The 21,318-nt window shown below is 40.1% G+C and overlaps 1 protein-coding gene across 2 annotated transcripts; it reads right to left on the bottom strand.

Annotated features, from left to right (window-relative positions):
- Positions 1-5,764: 5,764 nt before the first annotated feature.
- On the bottom strand, positions 5,765-20,294 carry LOC112311940 (olfactory receptor 4F6). Of its 2 annotated transcripts, XM_045201784.2 has the most exons (4): positions 20,227-20,294; positions 19,015-19,142; positions 9,783-9,857; positions 5,765-8,347 (listed from the first exon to the last, which is right to left on the bottom strand). In XM_045201784.2, exon 4 carries the CDS (start codon positions 8,312-8,314, stop codon positions 7,376-7,378), a length of 939 nt encoding a protein of 312 aa, XP_045057719.1. In that variant the 5' UTR covers positions 8,315-8,347; positions 9,783-9,857; positions 19,015-19,142; positions 20,227-20,294; the 3' UTR covers positions 5,765-7,375. The 2 variants fall into 2 exon arrangements, with proteins under 2 accessions (XP_045057719.1, XP_024424204.1); XM_024568436.3 differs by lacking the exon at positions 9,783-9,857.
- Between the last annotated feature and the right edge of the window lie 1,024 nt (positions 20,295-21,318).

Below are 21,318 nucleotides of genomic sequence, written 5' to 3'. Positions count from 1 at the left end.
GAAGTCTATTTTTTCTGATATGAGTATTCCTACCCCTGCTTTTTTTTTTTTTCCTGTCCATTTGCTTGGAATATTTGTTTCCAGCCCTTCACTTTCAGTCTGTGTAAGTCTTTTGTCCTAAGATGGGTCTCTTGTAGGCAGCATATGTGTGGGACATGTTTTCTCATCCATTCAGCTATTCTATGTCTTTTTATTGTAGCATTTAATCCATTTATGTTTAAGGTTATTATCTATAGGTAGTTATTCATTGCCATTTTTTCCTACCTGTGTTCCTCTCTCTTTCTCTTTTCCTTCCTTTCCTTAAAGCAGTCCCTTTAGGATATCTTGCAGAGCTGGTTTGGTGGAAGCATATACTTTTAGACTTCTTTTGTCTGGGAAGTTCTTTATTTGGCCTCGTATCTTGATTGAGAGCCTTGCTGGTAAAGTAGTCTTGGTTGCAGGCCTCTGGTTCTCATTACTTGGAATATTTTTTGCCATTCTCTTCTGGATTGTAGCGTTTCCATTGAGAAGTCAGTTGCTAACCTGATTGGGGCTCCCTTGTATGTTACTTCCTGTTTCTCCCTTGCTGACTTTAAGATCCTCTCTTTGTCTTGGAATTTTGCCATTTTAATTTTGATGTGTCTTGCAGTGGGCCTCTTTCGCTTCCTCTTGATTGGAATTCTCTGTGTTTCCTGTATTTGTGACTTTTTCTCTCATGAAATTAGGGAAATTTTCCATCATTACTTTTTCAAACAGGTTTTCTATCCCTTTCTCTTCTTCTTCTCCTTCTGGTATTCCTGTTATATGGATATTATTACGTTTCATGTTGTCCTGCATTTCCCTTATTACCTCTTCATTCTTTCTGAGCCTCTTTTCCTTTTCTTGCTCTTTCTGGGTGTTTTTTTCTTCTTTGTCCTCCACCTCGCTGATCCGATCCTCTGCTTCATCAAGTCTGCTTTTCATTCCTTCTACTGTGTTCTTCAATTCAGAAATTGTATTCTTCATTTCCTCTTGGCCCTTGTTGATAGTTTCTATTTCCTTTTTCATGTTGATATAGTTTGCAATGAGTTCATTGTAGTTTCACTGTAGTTTCTGGTAGTTCTCTGTGAGTCCAAGAGAGTTCAGTGAGCTTCCTGATATCCATTGGTTTGAACTCAGTATCTGATAGTTGAATTGCCTCTTTTTCAGTTAGCATTGTTTCTGAGACTTCCTCCTTTCCTTCCATTTGGGGATTGTTTCTTTGTCTTCCCATTGTTTGTGAGACTCTTCTTGTTAGCCTCTGCTTCTTAAATTGATCTATTCTGACTCCCTGGGTTTATGGTATGAACTTCTATGGTAGAATGCCAATGGGATTCAGTGGTGCTGTCTCCTTAATCTCCTGTGCTCACTGGTCTTGAGCTGACGCTTATGGGTGTAACACGGTCTAACTCTCGTCTTTTCAGTACTCCAGGTTTTGTTGTCTCACCTGTGGGAAAAAGAGAAAGGGGGAGGGAACGAAAACAAAGAAGGGAAGGAGGGAAAAAGGGAATAGAAAAGGAAAGGAAGGAAGGAAGAAGGAATAAAGAAAAATCGGAGGCAAGATAAGAAGGAATTTTAACAAAAATTAAAACAAAAGAATAAATAAAAGAAGGCAGGAAGAAGGAATAAAAAAGGTAAACGATGGAAGGAAGAAGGAATAAAAAAAGAAAGAAAGACAGAAAAGAAGAAGGAATTCAGGGGGAAAGGAGGAAAGAAAAAGAAAAAAAAAAGTCTTCTGCTGGCTTTAAACCGGTGAGGTTATTTTTGCTGGTCTTCCTGTCTGTGGAAAGGGAGAGGGTGGTTGGAAGGATTGGTTTCACTTTTCTCCCTTCCTGAGCCACACTTTTTGCTGCTGTTCAGCCTGCAGTCCAGTTCTCGGGGACCTTCTGCTCCCCACTAGGCCTTTAATTCACCAGTTGTGCTGTCCTTTAGTTGCACCAACTAGGGGCAACTCACATTCCACCTTCTTGCTCTTTGCTGTCTTAGATGCTAGGGGCTCTCAGTGCTGCTATGGGGTAGTTCAGCCCCCTACTGGGTTGAGTCTTTCTGGGGAATGCAGTGTCCCCTAGCCCTGCAGCTCCCCTTTGCTGGGCTTTCTGCCTTCCTCCTAGAGAGCCAGTAGGCCCTGCAGGGTTCTGTGCGCAGGGTTTAGGTAGGAGTTTTTCAGAACCCGTGCTTTTGGGTGTGGTTGCCTGCAGGCAGCCAGGCCATTGATTGGGTTGTGTGGCTGATCTCCCCTTGGTCCTGGGTTGGCTGTGGATCCCCAGCTTTGGGTCTGTGCTCGGGGGCAGCCAGCCACTGATCTGGTTGCGCACCCACCTGAGGTTTCAGGTGTGGGTGCTCAGCCGGGGTTTTAGGTGTGCGCGCCCACCCGGGTGGTTTTTGTCTGTGCGCCCAGGCAGCCAGGCTGCTTATCAGGGCATGCGCCCACCCGGGGTTTCAGGTGTGGGCCCCAGGTCACTCATTGGGGTACGTGCCCACTGGAGCACTTTGGGTCTAGCACCCAGGCAGCTGGGCCGCTTATCCAGGCACGCGCTCACCCGGAGTTTCAGTTGTGGACCCCCAGTCCGCTGATCTGGGTGCCCGCAACCGGGCTTCAGGTGAGCGCTGGGGCTGCTTTTCCGAGTTCACTGTCCAGAGGCTGAGGGGGGAGGGGCACCAGAGGCCTCGGCTGCTGTGGAGAGCTCTCTAACTAGCTGCCGAGTGCCTCTATTTTCTTTTCCTTTTTGAGAAATTCTTCCTATTCAAGCCCCCCTGGTCCAAACAAGCACCTGGCTGCTCACACAGCCCAGCCTGGCTCTCTCCCAAGAATCCTGCAGCAGACCCTACGCCCAGGCCAGGGCTTCAGCGCCCTGGTCCCTGCGCTGGTCCCAAGGACCTTATTGTCCTTAAGCACTCTTCTTACCATCTGATCTTTCAATGTCCTCTATCTTTGGTCTCCGTTCTTCATATATGCTGGAATACTGTTGGCTGTTTGCTCTGCTTTTCAGATCAGCTAGGTATTTCACTGGCAGTGAGGGGAAGTGGACTCTGCTCCCACCTATCTCGCCACCATCTTCCCAAACTCCACTTTTTATTTTTTTTAAATTAATCTTTATTGTGTTTTTCCATTACCATTTAGTGCCCTTATACCCTCTTCCTCCAGCAATAGACAACAGTGTGGTGATTGCTGGGGGGCCTTTTGTTTCTAAAATTTAATTTCAATTTATTGTTTTATTACATTGCTATCAGAAAATACTTTTTGTAGTATTTTTACATTGTGACACTGATGTTTTCTTTCAGAATTAATAAATGATCCATTTTTGTTACTGTTCCATGTACACTTGAGAAGAAGGTATATTTTTGTAGTAAATACACAAAAGATGAGGAGAAAGTAATCGAATCAAAACACTACAAATTTCATCAAGTAACAAAGGGAGACAGCAAAAGAAGAAAGGAAACAAAACTACAAAACAGGCAGAAAACATTGAATTAAATTGGAATCATTGGTCCTCCTGTATCCAATGTAAGAGAATAAAATTATTTAATCAAAAGACACAGAGTGACTGAACAGATTAAAAAAGCATTAGACTGTTATATTTTTGTCTTAAGCACCTTTTACCCCACCTCAAATTTACTGTGTAGACTTGGGTGTATCATTCAAAATCTCTCATATTACAATGAGTTCACAGTATCGAAAGCTCTCCAAAACATTCCCGGAATTCTGAGTATGATTTTCACCTTTATGTGAAAGAAATGTCCCAAATTAGGTTTCATTGGGGTTGCAGGAAGGAGGGAAAGAAGTGAGTAAGAAGATTGGCTTGGGGGAAGAAGGGGAATAAGATCTTCAAATAGAGAGAAAAGTCTAGATTAGCACAGAAGTCTCAGGAGAAAAACTTAACCCTTATAACACTAGGTTGTATAACACAACAAAATTATTCATATATGCTTTCTAAATTTACACTGACCTCATGGAATCCTTCCATTGTTCTTGAAGATACACACACAGTTGAATTATGCTGAATGGATTCTTGCTAATAGAAGCATCTCATTGTCAATAAAATGCTATAATTTGTTTAGTTCTGAAAATATATTCCACTTTTATCATTCCACCTATGGGGAACTGTTGCAAGCGAGGGAAATGTGGCCCAGGCCCCACTTGGAAAAGCCAGTGGGGAGCGACATTGGTGGGCAGGACCCACACCCATGGACAGGTTCTCCCATAGGGAATCAGGCCTGCATTGTACCTAGACTGCTATGAGGCTTGCTTTTGCTAAAACTCCGTCACCCTGAATTGAGGCAGCAGATGTTTACTGAGTATCTTTAACTTCCTAAAATCTGAGCTAGACCTCCCAAGTATGGAGCATAACCAGTTTCAACCACTTCTCCTTTTGCATTGCAAATACCCTTCTTTCATGTATTTAGCAACATCCTCTCCTTTGTTGTCTGTAAAAGATAACCACTCAAAACAAACCTATGCATAGTAAATGAGGACCATCCTTGATGAAAGTTGCCTAGAAAAACAATAAAAGCCTGTCCAGCGGGGGGGTCTTGGAGCCCTCTCTCTCACTTAGAGAGCAGCTGCACAGCCCCTTTTTCTCCACAGGATTGTCTACTGCAGCCACAACACAGGATCCTGTGGGCCGGGATCCGCATCACCACCTATCTGCATGACTAGAGGAGACTACAGCAATTTGCAAGGCAAATAAGACAAGAGATTTTTCTTTTACTTGCACATTTTGTTGTAGCATAAAATTTCTAAAAGAATAAAATCTCAGGGTATAATCCCAGCAGCAGAATTGCTGGGTCAAAAGGCAGTTCCACTTTTAGTTTTCTGAGGAAATTCCATAGTGTTTTCCACAGTGGCCTCACCAGTCTGCATTCCCACCAACAATATGCTAGGGTTCCCTTTTCTCCTCATCCTATCCAACATTTGTTTGTTGATTTGTTTATGTTGGCCACTCTGACCAGTGTGAGATGGTACCTCATTGTGGTTTTAATTTGCATCTCTCTGGTGGCTAGTGGTGCTGAGCATCTTTTCATATGTCTTTGGGCCCTCTGTATGTCTTTCTTGGAGAATTGTCTGTTCAAGTCCTTTGCCCATTTTTTAATTGGGTTGTTTGTCATAGCAGCACAATTTACAATAGCCAAGTACTGGAAGCAATCTTAGTGCCCATCAGCAAATGAGTGGATCAAAAAACTATGGTACATTTACATAATGGAATTCTATGCAGCAGAGAGAAAGAAGGAGCTTATGCAGTTCCTTTGCAACAGCATGGATGGAACTGGAGAGCATTATGCTAAGTGAAATAAGCCAGGCAGTAAGGGACAAATACCATATGATCTCACCTTTAACTGGAACATAATCAACAAAAGAAAAAAGCAAACAAAATATAACCAGAGACATTGAAGTTAAGAATAATCTAACAATACCCAGAGGGGAGGGGGGAAGGGGTAGTGGGGAGAAGGGTTTTCAGGAACTACTATAAAAGACACCTGGATAAAATCAAGGGGGAGGGTGGAAGCAGGGGAGGGAGATGGGTTTGACTAGGGTGGGGTAGAGGGATGGGGAGAAAATGCAGACAACTGTAATTGAACAACAATAAAATAATTTAAAAATTGGGGGGGGGAAGATGGAAAACAAGAATGAAAGAAGTTCAATAATCAGACCCCCCCCATAAGAATAAAATCTATACAAAATTTCCTCCCTAGTAAGCCACCTGGTAAATTAAGAGCCATTTATATGAAAGTGATCAGAGGCAAGTGAAGATACCTAGAAATAGCCAGCCTGAAATGTGAGTACTGGGACTAACTCTCATAGTTTCAGAAAAGAATTCTGAAAATAATCATTCAGTTAAAGGCTATTGTCACAGTTTCTTGGCTCACTTAGGTATTTTTGCTACCTCAATGAATCTAATGGTGATTTTTTTAAAGAATAATAATAAAACAAATAAGAAAAAGTTGTAAAACCAATATCCAGGTGGGTTAACAAGACAGAATAATTACGCTTTAGATTTGATAAAAGGAGGATAGCTTATAACATTGATGACCAATTTTGGAGAAAATATATCAGAAATACCTTTATCAATAATAAAGTCTCAGTTGTTATCATCTATCATTTTATTGGGCATCTTTAATTACTATGCAGAAGTTAAAACTGAACTGAGTTGTCACAATTCATGTTTCTTCACCTACTCATAGAAATACATCCAAGTGATCTCTCAGTTGTGCTCCTTGACCAGTAGACTTTCCAGGTTTTACCTGAAAAATGTCAATTGTTTTCTTTGCCCTAAACAGTCTAGCTTAAGAACAGGCATAATAGATAAGCTGAGGTCTGTGTGGGTACCTTCCTCTAGGTAATAAGTTCATTCAAATACATTTAAAATTATAGACACTTTTTAAGAGTGAATCAAGCCAGTCAGTGAAATACAAACACCATAAGATCTCACCTATAAGAGGAATCTAATGAACAAAATAAACTAATAACCAAAATACAACCACAGGCCTGGAAACATGGAACAGACTGAAAGTGACCAGAAGGGAGGGGAAAGGGGGTAATGGTGGAAAGAAGGGGAAGGGACTAGATAAAACACATATATGAATGACTCACAAACATGGACAACAGTGTGGGAGTTGACCATGGGGGTGGAGGGTGGACTGGGCAGAGGAGGGCAAAGGGAGAAAAATTGGTACAACTGTAATAGAATTACACTAAAAATGATTTAATAAAAAAAAGAGTGATCAAGAGATGATTTAAAGAAGAGTGTAAAGACAACAAAAATTTGCTATTGGGAAAAATGTAACAGGCATATTTTACATAATGTAAAGTACAAGAGACTATTCATAAAATAACGTTGTCCAAAAGACATTGACAACAGAGACTGAAAAAATTCTTAAGAGTTGTAATATAGTATTGCCTTCCTATTTATCTTACTTAAAGAACAATTAGGATGAGAATTGTTTCTTCCTTGATTTTAATGTCTTCTGGTTTACCTAAACTCATATTTTATCCATTGGATCCACATAATTTCCTTAAGAAATATTAATTGATTTCCAGTGTTACTTTTTATAACTATGAACATAGTGATAAAGGGAAATCATATGTATGTACATGTATATACTTATATACACATTGGAAACTGAATACAGTCATTGATAGTAACTACAATTTAAGTTTGTAGGTTAGATTGAAATACATAACATTATTTTTTATAACTAACAAAAATTGCTATAACTGTATCTGAAAATGAAATCCTTTGATTCAATACCTCTTTTTCTGTAGACTTCTAAGTTTTTCAAAGGCAGTAATGAAATTGTACACATCCCATAATGTTTATGGTGGTCATGAATGTCCTTTTGGTTCATGACATTGATCTTATGCTCTTGTAAATGAAATCTGTCACGCCATCTCCCTAGAACTTACAACTTGTCCAGTCAGTCTTCTCATTGCCACTTTCATATCTCTGTTCCTTAAAGTATAAATGGCAGGATTTAAGACAGGAGTGACAACAAAGTCCACGATGGAAAAAAATGTATCCAATGACTTGGTAGGGAAAGGCCACACATAGAGAAACATACATGGAGTGAAAAACAAAACTACTACTGTGATGTGAGCTGACAAAGTATAGAATGCTTTGGACAAATCCTTTGAAGAATGTTTTCTGACAGTGACCAGAATAAAGATATATGACATAATTAAGAAAAAGAAGGTTCCCATAGATATGAAGCCACTGTTGGCAGTGACCACAAATTCTAGTTTATAAGTGGCCATGCATGCAAGTTTAATAATCCTAGGAAAATCACAATAAAAGCTCCCCACATAATTAGGACCACAGAAAGGTAAATTCATGACAAAAACAAACTGAGCCACAGCATGAATCACTCCAATGATCCAAGCAGCCACTATCAAAAGCACGCACATTTTGGGATTCATAACAGTTAGATAGTGGAGAGGTTTGCAGATTGCAGTATACCTGTCATACGCCATGGCTATGAGCAGTGCCATCTCCACTCCTCCCATGACATGAATAAAGAACATTTGTATCATGCAACTGTGGAAAGAAATGATTTTACAATCACTGAAAAGGTCAGATATCATCCTAGGAACTGTGGTAGATGAAAGGCCCAGGTCAATGAGTGATAGGTTGGCCAGCAGAATATACATGGGGGAGTGTAAGTGAGAATCAAAAATCACTGTGAACACAATGAAGAGGTTTCCCAGGATAATCCCCACATAGAATAAAGAAAAGAAAAGAAAAAGAAAAAACTGCATTCCCAAGGATTGTGCCAGTCCCAGTAACACAAATTCAGTTACCACAGAGCCATTTACTTGGTCCATCAAATCATAAAGAAGGGAAGACTCTAGGGTGACCTGAAAGAAAATAAAAAAAGGAATCAACTTTGAGGTACAGAAAATAATGTTACATGTTGATAATTTAAAATTGGTTAGTAAGGGGAGCCAAGATGGCAAGGGAAACAAGAGGCAGAGGATGTAACACTCACCTCCTCCCAGACCAAACTGGAATTACAACTAAAATATAGAGCAATCAACCTGAATAACCAACTGAAGACTGGCTGAAGAGAAGTCTTATAACCAAGGATTAACAGAAAGTAGCCACATCAAGATTTGTAGAAAGGGTGGAGATGTGAAAAGGGCTGGTCCTACACCAACGGCTCCCACGGGCAGCTGCTGAAATTCTGGAGGGATATCTTGGCTGCAAAATGTCCCTCTGAGAAGCATGGTGTCTCAACCAGAAGCTGGGCTCCCCACCCAGAGTATCAGAGCCCAGAAGAAGTGTCCACATATCTGACTGAAAATCAGCAGGGATTCTGTCTGCCCTGGAGAGAAAAGAGTCTACTAGAGTCACAAGTACTCTCTTACAGGGCCAGTGCACAAAATCTTGTTTGCAGCTACTTACTCTGGGCTCCAGAAGAGAGGGCGGAGCAGACTAGAGTTGTGTGAGGAGAGATTGGGGTTTATGGGTCTGGGCTGAAAGCTGAAGGGAAAGCCACCAAGATCCCTGTGTCTAGTCCCTGTCCTATACTGCAGATGACATCTTTCTTGGGTGGAGGACTCTCCTCCATATGGCATCAGCCTTGGGGAATGCAATAACCCCACCTATTGCAACTGGGAGCTGGACTCCAAGTTGCCCCACCTTGGGGAGCTTGTGGCCTGCTGAAGAGTTAGCAGTCTGGGCCAGGCTGTGGACGTCTGGGTAGATTCAAACAGTACCAGTAACTGAGTTGTGTGGTTTTGGGTCAGAGGGTCATTCACCCCACTTTCCTATAAACCTGACTGATGCCTCTACCTCACAGGAGATCCATTAGTGCCACTAAAAATAAAAACTGCTAGAAATGATAAATTAGTTCAGGAAAGTAGCAGGATACAAAAGATATAGCTAGAAATCCGTTGCATTTTTACATACCATAATGAACTATAAAAAAGAGAAACTAAGAAAACAATTCCATTTAAATTGTGTCCAAAAAATATATATATATGTAGGAATTTAGCCAAGGATGTAAAAAACATGTACTCAGAAAATTATAAGACATTGAAGAGAGAAATTGAAGAAGACACTAATAAGTGGAAGCATATACAGTGTTCATGGATTGGTAGAATTAACATAATTAAAATGTCCATGCCACCCAAAGCATTCTATAGATTCAATGTAATTCCTATCAAGATACCAATGGTGTATTTCACAAAACTAGACCAATATTCCAAAAATTTATATGGAGCCACAAAAGACCCCGAATAGCCACAGCAATCTTGAGAAAGCTGAACAAAGTTAGAGGAATCATGCTACCTGATATCAAACGATACTACAAGGACACAGTAATCATGGCCCTGGTCACTGCAGCTCAGTTGGTTGAGTGTAGTCCTGTGAAACAAAAGGTCTCTGGTTTGATTCCAGGTTGGGGTGCATCCAAGAGGCAACCCATCAATGTTTGTCTCTCACATTGATATTCCTCTCCCCCTCTTTCTCCCTCCTTGTCCCTCTCTCTAAAATAAATAAATGAATAAATAAATAAAGCATGGTACTGGCATAAAAACAGATGTATAGATTGGTGGAACAGAATAGAGCCCAGAAATAAACACTTTATTGCCTTTATGGTCAATTAATATTTGACAAAGGAGGCAAGGACATACAATGAAGAAAAGATAGTCTCCTCAATAAATTGTGTTGGGAAAATTGGACAGATACATGCAAATATACCATATGCAAGAGTAAACTCAAAATGGATTGAAGACATATGTAAGATGTGAAATCACAAAAAATCCTAGAAAGTAACATAAGCAGTAAAATCTCTGACATTTCTTATAGCAATATTTTTTTCTGATATACCTCTTTGGGCAAGGAAAACAAAAGAAAAAAAACCAAATAGGACTACATTTAAACATTTTCACACAGCAAAGGAAACCATCAACAAAATGAAAGGACAACTTATTGTGTGAGAGAACATATTTGCAAATGATACATCTGATTAGGGGTTAATATTCAAAATTTATACAGAACTTATAAAACTAAATACTAAAAAAAACAAACAATCTAATTTTTAAAATGGGCAAAGGACCTGAATAGACATTTCTCCAAAAAGGACATACAGATGGCCTATAGATATATAAAAAGATGATCAATGACACTAATCATCAAAGAAATGCAAATTAAAACCACAATGAGATATCACATCACATCTGTCAAGATGGCTATCATCAATAAATCAACAAACAGTAAGTGTTGGTGAGGATGTGGAGAAAAGGGAACCTTCATGCACTGTAGGTGGGAATGCAGACTGGTGCAACCACTGTGGAAAGCAGTGTGGAGTTACCTGAAAAAAAAAATAAAATGGAACTATCTTTTGACCTGATGATTCCACTTCTGGGAATATATCCAAGGAAACCCAAAACTATAATGTGGTAGGTGGGGAATAGATAGACCAGGGGAGAATAATGAGGGAAAAATGGGGACAACTGTAACTGAATAAAAATAAAAAAAGGAAAGAAAGAATATATGCACCCTCATCTTCATGGAAGCATTATCTACAATAGCCAAGATTTGGAAGCACCTAAGTGTCCATCAGTAGATGACTGATAAAAAAGCTGTGGTACGTTTACGCAATGAATACTACTCAGCCATGAAAAAGAAGGAAATTTTACCTTTCACAGCAGCATGGTTGGACCTGGAGAGTATTATGCTAAGTAAAATAAGGCAGTCAGAGAAAAACAAGTATCATATGATGTCACTCATAGCTGGAATCTAACGAGCAAAATAAACAAAATAGAAACAGACTCATAGATAAAAAGAACAAACTGACAGCTGTCTGAGAGGAGGGGTAGTTGCAAGTCTGTCTTAAAAGGTGAAGTGATTCAGCAAAAAAACCCTCATAGACACAGACAACAGTATGGTAACCAGAAGGAAAGGCAGGTAGGAGGAGATAGGAGAGGGTAAAGGTGGGGTAAATGGTGATGGAAGGAGACAACTTGGGGTGGTGAACACACAATATAATATACAGATAATGTGTTATAGATTATAGAATTGTAGCCTTGAAAACTATATAACTATTGTTATCCCAATTAATTCAATAAATAAAGGGGTTTTTTTAAAGAAAAGAAAATTTATTAGTAACAAATATTTTATTTGATTGGTAGTAAGCTATTTACAAAATAATAAAAACTCAGGTTATAAAAATTGTGTGTATTATGATAAAAGCTGCACTCAGAGGCAATCAATTGCTTTAAACATTGTCATTTATTTAAATACATGAACTGATTATGAGAGAAGATGGCGGCGAGATAGGTGGGAGCAGAGTTAACTTCCCCCTGCACCTGGGTGAAACACCTACCCACTCTACTGAGAAACAAAGCGAACAGCCTAAAGCAGCCCAGCGTTTAAGAAGGTAGGAGACCAAAAAATAGAGAGGACACTGAGAAAACAGAAGGTAAGGGGATTGCTTCAAGACAAAAAGGTCCCTGGGACCAACGCGGGGACCAGGGTGGCTGCAGCCCCAGGCCCGCCCGTGTGGGGCCTGCTGCAGGACTCCTGGGAGAGAGCCGGGTTAACGGCCCCCTCCCCTGCCAAATAAGGCCTGAGCAGCACTGTGAGAGACCTGGTTGCCTAAAGTCGCAGGGAGGGGAATAAGGACGAAGTGGAAAACCCAGGGAGACCCCCGGCACTGGCAGAGGAGAGTTGAAAGTTGGGCCGCCTGCGATCCTGACCCGGACAGTCCCGGCCTAGCTGGAGAGGTGGGCTGTGTGAGAGGACAGGCCCTTCCTTGTATGGTGGGAGCCACAGGATTGAGCAGGAGGATTTTTCCCAAAAAGAAAAAGACCCTCTGGGGCACTTTGGGGAATTCCCCTGCAGCAACAGCTCCAGTCTCCTCTGCACCCCGCCACCCTTCGGGGGACTGTGCACACCTCATCTAGGAGGGAGCTGAGACTACAGGCACCACCCGGGGCAGGGTGCCCAGCGACCGGGAGTGTGCCCATCCACCGGGGAGTACCCGCACCTCATCTCAGAGGGAGCTCAGACTTCAGGTACCACCCGGGGCAGGGTGCCCAGCCACTGGAAGTGTGCCCATCCACCGGGGAGTGCCTGCACCACATCTTGGAGGGAGCTGAGACTGCAGGCACCACCCCGGGCAGGGTGCCCAGCTACTGGGGAGTGTGCCAATCCACCGGGGGGTGCCTGCACCTCATTTCAGAGGGAGCTGAGACTACATGCACCACCTGGGGGAGGGTGCCCAGTGACCGGGAGTGTGGCCACCGACCAGGGAGTGCCCACACCTCATCTCAGAGGGAGCTGAGACTGCGGGCATCACCCAGGGGAGGGTACCCAGCGACGAGGAGTGTGCCCAGCGACTGACTGGAGAGTGTCTGCACCTCATCTTGGAGTGAATTGAGACAACAGGCACCAGGGAGAGTGCGAATCAAAAAAGACTCCGCACGCACACCCATAGCCTGGAGAAGGCCTACCATAAAAAAAGAGTGGGTAGAAGCTGGGAACACCAGGATTCCTCCTGGAACAGGAAACCCATACAACAAAGGAATCACCAACAGATAACAACAAAAGAAGGTGAAGGAGGGAGGGGAAACCACATGAAGTCAACCCAGGACCTATCGGAAAATAAAAATAAATAGTAAAGAAATTACTAAAAACAAACAACTAAACAAGAGCAAGAGAAAAGCCTCAAAACCTTGTACAAATGGAAGAACCAGATCCAACACAACTAGCCAACACCTGCACAACAGAATACAAGAGGTGGGGGACAGACTGACCCTCAGATAACCAGCTGGTGGGAAAGACCCACCAAAGAAAGACCCAACAAGAACCAAAAACCAAAGACATACACAAAGCAAACATAAACCACAGCCCAAGATCAGTAAGATCAGGAGATCAAGGAGACTGTACACAAAATCTCACAGGTATTCTACCACAGAAGATTACACCATAAAAATGGGGGTCAGAACAGAGCCACTTAGGAAGCAGAGGCTAACAGGAAGAGTCTCACAAACGATGGGAAGACAAAGAAACAATCTCCAAATGAAAGGATAGGGGGAAGTCTCAGAAACAATGCTAGATGAAAAAGAGGCAAGTGAACTGTCAGATACTGAGTTCAAAGCAATGGTTATCAAGAAGCTTAATAAACACACACAGATTTACCAAAAACTACAGGGAAACTACAATGAACTCACTGCAAACTATATCAACATGAAAAAGGAAATAGAAACTATCAACAAGGGCCAAGAGGAAATGAAGAACACAGTTTCGGAACTGAAGAACACAGTAGAAGGAATCAAAAGCAGGCTCGATGAAGCAGACGACTGGATCAGCAAACTGGAGGACAAGGTAGAAAAAAATACCCAGAAAGAGCAAGAAAAGGAAAAGAGGCTCAGAAAGAATGAAGAGGGGTTAAGGGAAATGCAAGACAACATGAAACGCAATAATATCCATATAATAGGGATACCAGAAGGAGAAGAAGAGCAAGGGATAGAAAACCTGTTTGAAAAAGTAATGATGGAAAATTTCCCTAATCTGATGAGAGAAAAAGTCACCCATATCCAGGAAACACAGAGAGTCCCAATCAAGAGGAGCCCAAAGAGGCCCACTGCAAGACACATCATAATTAAAATGGCAAAATTCCAGGACAAAGAAAGAATCTTATAGGCAGCAAGGGTGAAATAAGAGGTAACATACAAGGGAGCCCCGATAAGGTTAGCAATTGACTTCTCAATGGAAATGCTCCAAGCCAGAAGAGAATGGCAAAAAATATACCAAGTAATGAGAACCAGAGGACTACAACGAAGACTACTTTACCCAGCAAGGCTCTCAATCAAGATAGAAGGCCAAATAAGGAGTTTCCCAGACAAAAGAAGTCTAAAACAATATACCTCCACCAAACCAGCCCTGCAAGACATGCTAAAGGGGCTGCTGTAAGGGAAGGAAAGAAAAGAGAGAAAGAGGGAAAAACTCAGGTAGAAAGAATCGGCAATGAATAAATACCTATCAATAATAACCTTAAATGTAAATGGATTAAATGCTCCAATCAAAAGACATAGAATAGCTGAATGGATAAGAAAGCATGACCTACACATATTCTGCCTAAAAGAGACCCACCTCAGGAAAGAAGACCTACACAGACTGAAAGTGAAGGGCTGGAAACAAAATAGCCAAGAAAGTGGACAGGAAAAAAAAGCAGGGGTAGCAATACTCATGTCAGACAAAATAGACTAAAAAAAAAGACCATAAAGAGAGACCCAGAAGGTCATTTCATAATACTCAAAGGAAAAATCCACCAGGAAGACATAAACATTGTAAATATATATGAACCCAACATAGAGGCACCCAAATACATAAAGAAAATCTTGGAGGACTTCAAGAAAGATATTGACAGCAACACAATTATAGTAGGGGACTTTAACACCCCACTGTCAAAATGGACAGATCTTCCAAACAAAATATCAAAAAGGATATTGTGTCACTTAACAATACCCTACATGAAATGGACTTCACTGATATTTATAGCGCTTTTCATCCCAAAGAAGCAAAATACACATTCTTTTCAAGTGTACATGGAACATTTTCAAAGATAGACCACATGATAGGACACAGAACAAGAGTCAACAAATTCAAGAATATTGAAATCATATCAACTATTTTCTCTGACCACAAGGGACTGAAACTAGAAAAAAATCTCAAGGAAAAAACCCAAAACACTCAAAAACGTGGAGATTGAATAGCATGCTATTAAACAATGAATGGCTGAAAAATGAGATTAGAGAAGAAATCAAAAAGTTTCTGGAAACAAACAAAAATGAACTCAAAACAATCCAAAACCTATGGGACACAGCAAAGGCAGTCCTGAGAGGGAAGTTCATAGCAATACAGGCCTACCTAAAAAGAATAGAAACATTTCAAATAAACAACTGAACACTACACCTACAAGAACTCGAGGAACAACAACGAAGACAGACCAGAGCAAGCAGAAGGAAGGAAATAACAATGATCAGAGCAGAACTAAATAACATAGAGACTAAAAGCACTATTCTAAGGATCAATGAATCCAGGAGCTGGTTCTTTAAAAAGATAAACAAAATCGACAAGCCCTTAAGCAGGTTCATCAAGAAAAAAAGAGACAGGACCCAAATAAACACAATCAGAAATGAAAGAGGGGAAACCTCAACTGATACCAAAAATATACAAAGAAATTACTATGAAGAACTGTATGCCAAGAAATTTGAAAACCTAGGTGAAATGGACAAATTTCTAGAAAAATATAACCTTCCAAAACTGAATGAAGAGGAAGCAGAAAACCTGAATGGACGAGTAACTCCTGATGAAATTGAAACAGTAATCAAAAAGCTTCCAATACGCAAAAGCGCTGGACCAGATGATTTCACAGGAGAATTCTACAAAGCATTTAAGGAAGAGCTAACCCCCATCATCCACAGATTAGTTCAAAAAATTCAAGAGGGTGGAAGATTCCCAAACTCTTTTTATGAACCCAACATCATCCTAATCCCAAAACCAGATAAAGACATCTCAAAGAAAGAAAAATTCAGGCCAATATTGCTGATGAACATAGATGCTAAAATCCTCAGCAAAACATTGGCAAACCGCATCCAGCAATACATTAAAAAGATCATACACCATGACCAAGTGGGATTCATCCCAGGGATGCAAGGATGGTACAATATTTGCAAATCAATAAACATAATACATCACATAAACAAATGCAAAGACAAAAATCACCTGATCACATCAATAGATGCTGAAAAAGCATTTGATAAGATACAGCACCCATTTCTGATAAAAACACTCAGCAAAGTGGGAATAGAGGGAACATTCCTCAACATAATAAAGGCCATATATGAGAGACCTACAGCCAACATCATACTCAATGGACAAAAACTTAGAGCTATCCCACTAAGATCAGGAATAAGAGAAGGATGCCCTCTCTCACCACTCCTATTCAACATAGTACTGGAAGTCCTAGCCACAGCAATCAGAGAAGAAAAAGCAATAAAAGGCATCCAAATTGGAAAGGAGGAAATGAAACTGTCACTGTTTGCTGATGACAGTATAGTGTACATGGAAAATCCTATAGACTTCACCAAAAAACTGCTTGATGTAATAAATAAATTTAGCAAAACAGCTGGATACAAAGTCAATACTCATAAATCAAAGGTATTCCTGTATACCAACAATGAAACATCAGAAACAGAAATTAGGGAAAAAATGCCATTTGATAGACTAACAAGAAAAATAAAGTACCTAGGAATAAACCTAACCAAGGAGGTAAGAGACCTGTACTCAGAAAACTACACAACACTGAAGAAAGAAATTAAGGAAGACACAAACTAATGGAAGCATGCTCATGGTTCCATGCTCATTTTGTACCGTGCTCATAGATTGGAAGAATTAACATCATCAAAATGGCCACACTACCAAAGTGATTTAGAGATTCAATGCAATCCCTATTAAAGTACCTATGACATATTTCACAGATATAGAACAAACACTTCAGAAATGTATATGGAACCATATATGACCCCGAATAGCTGCAGCTATTTTGAGAAAGAAGAACAAAGCAGGAGGGATCACAATACCTCATATCAAACTATATTACAAGGCCACTGTAATCAAAACAGCCTGGTACTGGCATCAAAACAGGCACATAGACCAATGGAACAGAACAGAGAGCCCAGAAATAAACCCAAGTCTTTACCGTCAATTAATATTTGACAAAGGAGGCATAAAATGGAGCAAACATAGCCTCTTCAACAAATGGTGTTGGGAGAGCTGGACAGCTATGTGAAAAAAAATGAAGCTCGATCACCAACTTACACCTACACAAAAATAAATTCAAGGTGGGTAAAGGACTTAAATGTAAATCGTAACACCATAAAAGTCCTAGAGGAAAACATTGGCAAGAAGATCTCAGACATTCCACGCAGCAACATCCTGACAGAGACGTCCCATAAAGCAAGGGGCATAAAGGAAGGAATAAACAAATGGGACCTCATCAAAATAAAATGCTTCTGCATGGCTAAAGAAAACAGCACCAAATTACAAAGAGAACCAACAGTATGGCAAAACATATTTCCCAATGATACCTCAGACAAAGGCCTGATCTCCAAAATATATAAAGAACTCACAAGACTCCACTCCAGGAAGACAAACAACCCAATTAAAAAATTGGCAAAGGACTTGAACAGACACTTTTTCCAAGGAAGACATACAGAGGGCCCAGAGACATATGAAAAGATGCTCAGCATCACTAGCCATCAGACAGATGCAAGTTAAACCACAATGAGGTACCATCTCACACCAGTCACAATGGCCAACATAAACAAATCCACAAACAAATGTTGGAGAGGATGTGGAGAAAAGGGAACCCTAGTACATTGTTGGTGGGAATGCAGACTGGTGAGGGCACTGTGGAAATCAGTATGGAATTTCCTCAGAAAACTAAAAATGGAACTGCCCTTTTTCCCAGCATTTCCACTGCTGGGATTATACCCTAAGAACCCTGAAACACCAATCCAAAAGAACCTGTGCACCCCAATGTACATAGCAGCACAATTTACAATAGCCAAGTACTGGAAGCAACCTAAGTGCCCATCAGCAAACGAGTGGATCCAAAAACTATGGTACATTTACACAATGGAATTCTACACAGCAGAGAGAAAGAAGGAGCTTATACCATTTGCAATGGCGTGGATGGAACCGGAGAATATTATGCTAAATGAAATAAGCCAGGTGGTGAGGGACAAATACCATGTGATCTCACCTTTAACTGGAACATAATCAACAAAAGAAAAAAACAAACAAAATATAACCAGAGATATTGAAATTAAGAACATTGTAGCAATAGCCAGAAGGGAGTCGGGAGTGGGTAGTGGGGAGCAAGGTGTATGGGAGCTACTATAAAGGACACAAGGACAAAATCAAGGGGAGGGTAGAGGTGGGGGATGGAGGTGGGACTGGCTGGGGTGGAGTGGAGGGATTGGAGAAAATGCAGACAATTTTAACTGAATAAAAATAAATTAATTAATTTTAAAAAATAAAATAAAATGATATAATTCATTGTGAAAAAATAAATAAATACATGAACTAATCAGTCAACTTAAGAATTTAAAAATGCAAAAAAATAAACTCAGAATTCAGGAGAAGAAAATAATAAATATTCTAAACCAAATACATTTTGAATCCCAGGATACTGGGAAAGTGTAAATGAGATTATAAAAATAGATTTTTAAAAATAAAAATAGGCCTTTTAAAAATGTAATCAAGAATAACAAAATTAAATGACAACCAGAGACGAGTTTAAAAATGCATAACAGTTAAAACACCTCTGAAGCCCATTTCGTATAGGAGCTTAAAAACAATCCACCCCAAAGCAAAATTGAATTTAATTGAATTATATATACATAAAATGAGTATTTACTTAAGTGAAAAATGTCCTGCTCCCCTCCCCCCCTTTGTATTACAAACACCTGGAATTAATGTATATCATTGTTGAAGAAATCCTGATGACCTGAGAGAGATTGTTTGGAGAAAAAGACAGCACACTTGGTTGCTCTGCCTTCTTAGGAAACCCTGGTGACTTTGTGAGGCTCCCAGGAGTGCTTCAGGGCTAGGTCCTGATAGAATCTGCCGTCTCTCCTGTTGGAGATTTAAATTTTGTCAGTCATTCAGGGCCTGGAAAGATACATCTTTAAACAGAAAATGTAAACACATATTAAACAAAGAAGACTATCAGAATTATAGGTTTGTGTAGAAGTGGGAAAGACCTTCGGAGTTACCCCAAAGTGTCTTCATTTTACAGCTAGAGAAACAACCCAGTGAGGTGAAGTGGCTAGCCAGTGTGTTTACAACAGAATATTCACAGTGCAAGAACTAGAAGTCAGTCTAGTTTCCAGTCCACTGGTCTTCCTCAATAATATTATACACCTACTTAACAGAGAAAGTCATGAAAAAGAGTGAAAATTATTTAAATTTGATAGGATCACAGCAGCCTAATTGGAAAGGCCCTATTTATGCATGAGTTCCTATTTCATTAAAAATGAAATTGGCCTTTCATTCCTAAAAACATATTTCATTTTCATTGAATATTGCTCTTCCCTACCCCCTTACCTATTTCTTCAAACCACCTGGCCAGTCCTTGAACAGTCCATTTCAGAACTATAGCCACCAGCTCTGTACCATCCCCCAACATGGGGCCAGAATCTTTTTGAACCTGAGCATATCTTCTCAGATTAGGCATTTGCTGGAGCCTTCAAAGGTGAAGGAAAGTAATACTGAAGGAGAGGGAACCACACCAAAATCCCAGAGGTCATGGACTGAGATTCTTTTCTTGTGATTCAAAATTTGGTCCTCAAATAGGGTGGGAATAACTGAGGCCAGATGGGTGTTTTACACAAGGGAAAATAAAGTTTAAAATTAGTTGAAGGGCACAAAAGGTAAAAATGTGTGAATCTTGAAAAGTCTTTACATTAAGGCAGTAAATTGAAACTCAAAAATGTGTGTGTGTGGAATTAATTTTATAACACAATGCAATTCAATAATTGAAATTCTAGAATACAAGAGACATGGTGTAGAAGAAAAGGGAAAAATATTTCAAAAAGGAGAAAATTTCTGACACAAATACTTTACAGAAGAGCAGAAATTAAAGAAGAGAGGAGGGAGATAGAGAGAGGGAAGCAAAAGTGACAGTGGCAATTTTGTAATTTAAAACCATCTTTCCTACCTGCCTGTTCAGTCATAGGATGCACATTTTTAGGAGAAGAGAAATTCAGAGAGCTTAGTCTTCATTTCTGTAATTAATACCTCCCCTGCCCCAAACAAAGCTATATATAAGATTCTTGGTAATGGAAAAGAAGCTAATTGGTGGTGTGGGAGAGTAACCCATTGCCCTCATAGAGACAACCAATACCCAGCCCATTATTAGTTTCTCTTGAGAACTAGATCTTTGAATCACATCAATTTCCCTAAGAGAAAAATACTGAAAAAATTGTTTGGTGCCCTTGACACATATGGCTTATGGATGAGAAAATTGAATCCCACAAAGTTGGAATGACTTGTTCAGCATTGGGTAGACATGAATGCATAGGTTTCATTAGTCTTTTTTATCATTATTAAAAATATTTTATTGTTTATGCTATTACAGTTGTCCCACTTTTCCTCCCTTTGCTTCCCTCCACCCAGCCCAACCCCCAGTTCCATGGTCAGTCCCCACACCATTGTCCAGGTCCATGGGTCCTTCATATACGTTCTTTGACTAATCCCTTCACCTTCTTTCAGTCAGTCACCATCTCTCCCTTCCCCTCTTACAGCTGTCAGTCTGTTCCATGATTCTGTGCATCTGGTTCTATTTTGCACATTATTTTATCTTGTTCACTAGATTCCTCTTATAAGTGAGATCATATGGTATTTGTCTTTCACTGGCTGGCACATTTCACTTAGCATAATAGTCTCCAGTTCCATGAATGCTATCACAAAAGGTAGGAATTCCTTCTTCTTTTCTGCTGTGTAGTATCCCCTATTTTTATTTAGTACTTATTTCCCCTATTTATTCATTACTTACATTTCTCTGATTGATTCAGTGAATTTTCAGACTGTTGTAAAGCCAGCAGTTTTATATTCAATTTTTATATCTTAATTCTACAGAACAATTTTAAAAGAGACGGATGGAGTAATTAACAACTAGTATTCTAAAGTAAAATTGAAATTGTAGACACAGATAAAAGTATGTTGATTACCAGAAGGTAGGAAGGGCAAGTAGTGGTAAAGGGTAATGGGGGCCAATTATGGTGATTTGACTTTGGGTGGTGGGCACACC

This window comes from Desmodus rotundus, chromosome 7, assembly GCF_022682495.2.
Source record: "Desmodus rotundus isolate HL8 chromosome 7, HLdesRot8A.1, whole genome shotgun sequence".
Taxonomy (NCBI): domain Eukaryota; kingdom Metazoa; phylum Chordata; class Mammalia; order Chiroptera; family Phyllostomidae; genus Desmodus; species Desmodus rotundus.
This window is presented reverse-complemented; position numbering and strand designations above follow the sequence as displayed.

Bases quoted from the DNA above. Each gene is read 5' to 3' on its own strand.
- LOC112311940 (XM_045201784.2), bottom strand. From the start codon at position 8,314: ATGGACCAAGTAAATGGCTCTGTGGTAACTGAATTTGTGTTACTGGGA.